Here is a 7638-nt window from a genome sequence, read left to right as displayed (position 1 = left end):
TATATATATATATATATATATATATAAAGATAGAGAAGAAGAGGGTTTGAGGAGGACCACCACCACGTAGCATTTTAAGTATGTTTGAAAACACCTGAAGACAATGGTACCAGTGGAGTTGCCATAGCTGGATTGAAACCCAGCCCAAAGCAGTCCCTGCATTGCAGCACGGGAACATCTCCAGAAAACACAAATAAATATCATTAATGTAAAAAGGACCAGCTAGGGGAAGGAGATAGTGTAAATAATATATTACATTTATTTGGAATAATTGTTTTATTTATGGTAGAAAGAAAAGAAAAAAAAAAAGAAAAAAAGAAAGAAAGAAAAAGGCAATAAGAAAGGGGTGTGTGTGTGTGAGAGAGAGGTTTGGTTTAAAAGTGAGATAAACGGAAGCTAAAGGGAAACACAGACACATATGATATAACCAAGAATTCCCAGACATCTCCTTTTGGGTCCCTCACTTTGTGTCCTTATCTTCTACCTTTTTGTCCTTGTTCCTTTCCGGTCTGGTCCTCCTTCCCCACTTTTATAGCCACCACCCACTTCACTCACTCATGTCTTCTACTTCTTCTTCTTCTTCTTCCTCGTCATCATCGTCATCATCAACTTCAGCCCCATATGATGTTGTTGCTGCTCCTGATATCCCTGGCCCTAGTACGAGGAGAACCGCTCAATTTGAAGGCCCTTCCTCCTCTCGTCAACGTCCTATGAATGAGGTCTTGCCTGAGCCTTTTCTTGAAGCTTTGGCCAACCAAGTCGCCATTGATGCTGCCAACTACAATGGACGTCTTGCTGCTGCTCAGGCCCTTGCATATTTTTTTCGGGTATTTTGTTTTTTTGTTTTTTGTTTTACCTTTTTTCCTTCGTCTCCATCTTCGTCTTCCTCTTTACCCCTCGTTTCGCTTTTGCTATAAAAAACATGCAATCATTGTTCACATTGCCTGTGTTTGCTTTGCTAAATCTGACCAAGGATTCTCAATTTGCTTAAAATGAAGATTTGTAGAATCTTCAGCATGTGTAACTGATAGCTTTTTCAGTTCCGTAACTGGACAAAATATTGGTCAAGTCAAACATGAATCTAGCATTGCAACCTGCAGACGCTGATTCTTTTTTATTTTCAATAAATATCAACACCATGGACTAACTTAATTATATTATATGTAATATTATTATTTTCATTATATCAACATCCCTCTTTTTATGTTTGTGCGGCAAACTTTTTTTCCTGTGTTTAAACTTTAGAGGCAAAGATTCAGCCGAATGGATAAGGAGACACGAGTGCCGATTTAGGTTTTAAGTTTTAGATGCTTCAAGCATCCGAGAAGAAACTGTTCCTTGAAAGCACTTTACGTGTGTCTTTTTCAAACCAAATATGTGTGTCCCTTTCAAAAAAGGGTGTATTTTTCTCCTTTGCAATGTTTGTTCTCTCTTCCCCTTCAAAAATGTCTAGTTTTGGACCTCCTTTTCACAAACCAATCAAAATGCTCACACTGCCTTCGATTTGCCGTTTCCCTTTCTCGGCATGAATCCTTTTTGACTGAGCTTTTTCCTGCTATCTAGGCTAGAAGATCCATTGCATGCCTTTTTTTTATCTCAAAATATATAGATACCAGTTTTTTTTTTGTTTGAAAAGAAGTTGCTTTCTTAAACAATAACACAAGGATGGAAGCATAAATAGTTATTAATGTCTCATACCCAGCGTCCTTGCAAGTGTACCATTTCCATATATAGTCTGTTGCATATATATTTCGGAAGCACACCATTTCTTTTTCTTTATTTATTATCGAGATCAGTGAGAGAAGGTAACTGTCCACAGCATTAAAATAATTAATCTTTTTCTATATATATATATATATATATATATATATATATATATATATATATATATATATATATTTTGTGTTCAAAGAACAACCTTTCCCGGTGTGCTTCGAAGCAATGGAAAACTGGAATCAGATTTCGTGTACATTTATGCCTACCGTGAAAATAATAACAATTTTCCTTTACTTGCATTCATAAAACTAGAGAAGAGTTACTTTTATCAGTTAGAGTACCCTTCTACTCTATTGGAAACAACCAGTTGCATGATTTTTGGTTGCAGGATAAGCCTTGCACCTTCTCAAATCTCAATTAGGGTTTGAATTTTTTAATAATCGGTGATTAGTGGTTGGCTTAATATTTTATTTTATAATCTAAAAATGGGGTCAAAAAAGCAGCTATTGCATAACGCCAAAAGGCACATGGAGCCCTATTCTTGTCGTGACGACACTCCATTCCTTTTGTTTCTATCTGGGAAGTTCACACCTATTATAATTTTAGTTTTCTTTCCCAATAAATAAAATAGTATCATATGCTGTACTATATACGTTATGATAATTACACACACACACACAACAAAGTTGGAACTTGGGAGATGGGGCATGCATATTGTTTAGTTGTACTTATAAACTATGACCCCTATATATAAAGGTGGATCTATTTGGATAAATATATGTTCGAACGCCTGTTATATAAACAGAGTTTCATAATTAAAAACATATGAAGCTATGAAAGTTTGTTTTTTTCTTTTTAAAGTGTTTGCTGTGAACCCTTGTTTATGTGATGTTTTCTTTAACTGCTAAACAACAATAGTTTGTCCAAGAATTTGTTACTCAAGTTTTTTTACCTGGGTAGGATTGGACTGGTCTTTGTGGGCGTGAATAGAACCAGAGATTCGGTGTTTGGAACAAGACAGGCACTTGGGCATACCTTTCTTGGAAATGAAAGTGAAATGTTTGTGGGAAAGCACGCTTTTCATACCATGTTTACATTTTACACACACATGCCTACACGAACAGGAACTTAGATATTGACTAGTTTCGTTATCTAGCCGTGTACCTGCAATGGACCACATAATAACACTGTATCTTCTTCTTTTCGCTTGCTACTTCCCCACTCTTTTTTCTCTCTAGGGCATGTTAATTAGCCTTACCCTTTTGAACTGCATGATATATATCTTATGGTGGTGGATGATGGCGAAGTATGTATGAAATGTAGGTGGCAGTGTATGTATGGATATTTCATACCATACGTAAAGTATGCTATATGGCAGAGGCATGATTATCTAAGATTCTGAAGTATCTAACTGAAAATAAGTACACTGACATGATAATAATGAAAATTAAATGGGTGTAATGTTGTTAATTTGAAGCTGATAATGTGGTCTGTCTCTAGTCCCGAGTATCTGTTTATCTGCTACGCGATGTCATTGCTATGGTTTGCTTGGTTCCTGACGCGAATGATGGTTACCTCTCTGCTCCCTCCCAGCTAGCTGAGCTGAGTTTTAGCTTAGCTTAGCATAGCTACCTGCTTCTGCCATCTTCAATGTTTCTCTCTCCAGTCTTTCATCCATTGATACCTACTTATAGTTAACGAAAAGCAGGTAGATATTAGTGCACATTTCTTTTTGTTTTACGTGAGATTATGAAAATAGAATTTCTTGGCTTTCTATTTTTGTGGAAAAGAGTTCTAGGGACTTGCTCAATTTATCAATGCAGCTTTCGTGAAACGGAAAGCTATTTTAACTTAGAGCTAGGTTGGTTGGTTCATATGGAGTTGGGTTCACAACGGTGATGATGATTGAAAATTTGTGCATTGGCCATGCAGGTTTGTTCCACGTGGCGGGAGGTGTCGCGCTCGGATCTGCTGTGGGAGCACCTCACGAGGCGCATCTGGCGAAGGACGTTCCGAGTGAGGGACACGTGGCACACCGAGTACATCAACTGGCATCGGACGGCTACGAACTTCGAGACTGGAAGGCTGTCGTTTCTGACTCCGCGCTTTGATCCTTCGGAGCATCGCCGGGGCTTGATCTGCCGCTGCCTCTCCCTTTCCGACACCCGCCTCGCGTGCGGCTTCGTAGACGGCACCGTGCGGGTCTTCGACCTCGAAACCTACGACCACGTCAGCACCTACCTGTCCGACCACGGCCACCTCTTCGGGCCCTACTCGCGCTCTGTCTCGGGAATCATTATCACCGACTCCGACATCACCTTCGCCAGGCTGGACGGGGACATCTACGTGGACGCTATCAACGTGCATGGGCAGAGCCAAGCGCGGCGGGTCGTGTCGGGGTTCGTGATGAACAGCGGGGTCTTGGTCGGGTTCGCGGGAACGCGGCGGCGGTGGGTGGGTCTGTTCGCGGGGATAGCGGAAGGTGCGTTCCAGGTTTGGAACGCGGAGAGCGGGGAGCGCCTGTTCCTTGGGGGGTCGTTAACTGATCCGGAAACGGTTATGGGGTGGCACATGCTGACGGAGTTGGTTGACCCGGTGGGGCGGGTGCGCGTGACGGAGGATGAGTTCGTGGTGGCATGCACTGGTTTGAGGCTGATCTGTTTCAACGCGTGGAACCCGGAGGTTCTTCTACGGGACGAGATGTCGGCGTCGGGGTTCGTGGTGAGTTCGATGGACGTGAGTTCGGAGGCGTTTGTGGTGGTGGAGCGTGGTGGGGTGGGAACGGTTTGGCGCGTGGGGACGATGGAGTTGATGAGCCGGTTTGTGTTGAGGAGTTCGTGGGTTCGTGGGTTGTGGGGTTGCATGAACCTTGGGTACGTGGTAACCTATTCTCCTAACCCTACGCCATTCTTGAGGGTTTGGAACATTGAGCAAGAAGAAGGACGGCTGTGTGTGAGAGTGTTCCTGCGAGCAGGAGAGGTGAATAGCATGGTGGGTGATGACAGACACGTGGCTATCTCTTCCAACAACATTAACCTATTGGATTTTGGTGTACAGAATCCTTAGCCCTAGACTTAGACTTAGGTTTAGGTTTTTAGGATGCAGGAGTGTACTCTGATGCTATGTCCTCCCATTCATTCTAACTTTCCATTCCTTTTTGTACCTATTTCTTAAAATTCACCTCCATTGTTACTCTTTCTTTTCTTCCAATGCATCTCCATATTTCATTGTTTAGTGAGTACAAAGACAAGCATGGGAATCCACCATGCATGTGCTCATTTGGATATTGGTTTTTATTCAGCTGTTTTTTGTTTTTCATCTTAATATTATTTTTCTCTCATATTATTTGCCTCCTTCAGAATTTGCTGTCTGTGTTTTGTGGCAGTAGATTGTATTTACTGGTAATAAATTGTATTTATTAATGTTTACTTAATGCTTCTATAAATCAAGATCATGTTTTTTAAATAATGATTATTTTTGCGTTTAATATAGTTATTTCATCATAATTGATGTTTGAAAGCTTGTGCATTACTTTCAAGAGGTTATTGACTCTAGTATGAATTTTCTGACTAATTAAAAGTATTTGTTTTTGTTCAATTCCTTAAAATTAATCCCTCTAGTAGTTATAGGAAAGAAATTATGGTTTAGTTTATAGCTTTTTATAGTTTCTATGGCTACTAAAACTGATGGTCCTTTTTTTCTATTATATTATTATCATTATTTCAACAATTTAACGTAATTAATTAATTAAATTATTTTTATAATTTATTGGTTTTTAGTTTTTAAATTATGATTTAAATTAAAATTGTATATTTTCGAAATTTTGATAGATCCCAAAGTTTAAAATAATTGATTGAATATAATGATTTTACTTTAATTATATTAATTATTTTTAACATATTAAATGTGTTTTTCTAATAGATATTGAAATAATTGTTTCAAACAATTTAACTAATAATATGAAATGTATTTAATATGTTAAAAAAATTAATATAATTAAATTAAAAGTATTATATGCATCTAACTTTTAAAATTTATAAACAAAAATATATTAAAATTTTGGACAAAATTTTATTTTACATTTAGGAACTAAAAATTATATTTAATCATTGTTCAATATCTAATCTAACTTATAACTGGATTATGATGTAATGAATTTAAAGTCTTCCAAGATGTTTGATATCTATTGATGTTTTGTTTATTGCTCAAATGGATGTAATTCCATTCATAAGCTTAACTTGATTACTAATTTACATAAATCACTATAAATTTTTTAAATTAAATTAAATTTAAAGATAAATTTTGTTCCTATGCATCCCATTTGATCACACCACTCCATATATACATGTTCACAAATAATTAAAAAAATTTACACGAGAAATATCTTCAAATAAAATAATTTATGTATTTTTTATAAATGCAGTATTTAGATAGTATATGAAAACCAGACTTCAGTATTTTATATTAAAGTCATTATTCTCATTTAAATTCATTTAAATTCTCTGTTTAATAAATGAAGAAAGCAGCAACTTCCTCTTTTTCTCTGTGCTTGTGCATGGGAGGGAAGGGATGACCTGCAGAGAAAACTCTTTCACATTCTCTTAGATTGTATACTGCAACTGTTTATTTTATTCTATTTTTTGTTTTTAACATAACAGTGTCACTGTGTTTCTTCTTTCCACAACCATGCATGTTATATTTCTACAAGTAACTGACATTTTAAAACTGATCATAAAGTCAATCTTTATACACTTTAGCAGCAAATGGTTCAGTTCATAAGTTTTTCTTCAATCTAAACCTAACTCATTTTTAACACATAGTCTAAGTGTTACATAGTTTATATATCATGATTGGAGGAAAAAGGCTATTGAAATGACATAAGATAGCATCATAATGTTCATCATGTACATTCTTTAAAAGCAAAAATGATTAATTAAGACGTTGGACAAAGGAGGATATTTGCTGAACAGTTACAGTCATTCAGTATAAATTTCAAGCACTTGATAATACTTCAGATTTCATGCAAAACAACAACATTTCATGCATAATTGTAAAGCAGTACCCTTTTTTGTTAAGGAATTTGTCCCATATACCAAAACAAAAAGTATAAAAATATATGTATTCCAAATGCAGTAAAAGAACCAAATCAATATCCAAATTTAAAGCTTGATATTTAAAAAAAACTTGGTCTACTGTTTAACACATCATGATCACGTATACAAAGAACACCTTATATTATGGTTAAAATCCTGAGTCGTTGGTCATAAGCATGTTTCTATTGATTCATTACAGACACTATTCACTACGTATGTGTAAATAAATGCAAAGATGTTCCAAGTGCAAGTGTGCAGAGAAGAAAATATATGAGTTGTAGTTATGGAAAAATAACTAAAAAGGAAAAGGGGAAGTTTTTATTAGACATTTTGAATATATGATAAAAATGAATGAAGGACAAAGTGAGATAGACAGATGATGGTAGAGTCTAGTACTGCTCTCTAGTCCCTAGTCTCTCCTGCTTCTATGTTTGACGATGCTTTTCTTCTGTTGTCTGTTCTTCTGTCTGTTTCTGATACCATAGCTAGCTGCTGCTGTATGCTACTGCTGCTGCATCCATCGCTCAGCTTGGTAGCTAGGTAGACCTGTTGAATTCTCATATTTATATATTATTGTAAATTAATTTGTAATTTGCTGAAAGTTGGCAGCACCTTCGATGTTGTGTCTGTGGACATCATTAAATTTAAGCCTTAAAGAGTCTACGCGCATGGCTTAGATGGATTGAGAATGGAATGAAACTATTCTGACCATGTCTTTCCAACTTGTTGATATCAGTATCAAATAAATTATGTCGTATTGACTCTTGTATCAGTACCACTTGATCAATGAATCAATGAGTCACTTTTATGACTGTCATTCAAATAAATT

At 36.5% G+C, this 7638-nt stretch overlaps 1 protein-coding gene across 1 annotated transcript; it reads left to right on the top strand.

Moving 5' to 3' along the window:
- The first annotated feature begins 270 nt into the window (after positions 1–270).
- On the top strand, positions 271–5005 carry LOC124825478 (transcriptional regulator STERILE APETALA). Its single transcript, XM_047298084.2, has 2 exons — positions 271–827; positions 3649–5005. Exons 1-2 carry the CDS (start codon positions 558–560, stop codon positions 4780–4782), a joined length of 1404 nt encoding a protein of 467 aa, XP_047154040.1. The 5' UTR covers positions 271–557; the 3' UTR covers positions 4783–5005.
- Positions 5006–7638: the final 2633 nt, after the last annotated feature.

The sequence above is a fragment of the Vigna umbellata genome, chromosome 2 (genome assembly GCF_029865625.1).
Source record: "Vigna umbellata cultivar VRB3 chromosome 2, Vumbellata_1.0, whole genome shotgun sequence".
Classification (NCBI taxonomy): Eukaryota; Viridiplantae; Streptophyta; class Magnoliopsida; order Fabales; family Fabaceae; genus Vigna; species Vigna umbellata.
The sequence above is the reverse complement of the archived record's forward strand: the minus strand, read 5'-3'. Positions and strand labels throughout refer to the sequence as shown.

Coding starts and splice junctions, on each gene's coding strand:
- LOC124825478 (XM_047298084.2), top strand. CDS start 558: ATGTCTTCTACTTCTTCTTCTTCTTCTTCCTCGTCATCATCGTCATCA. Junction 828..3,648: donor CCCTTGCATATTTTTTTCGG/GTATTTTGTTTT, acceptor TTGGCCATGCAG/GTTTGTTCCACGTGGCGGGA.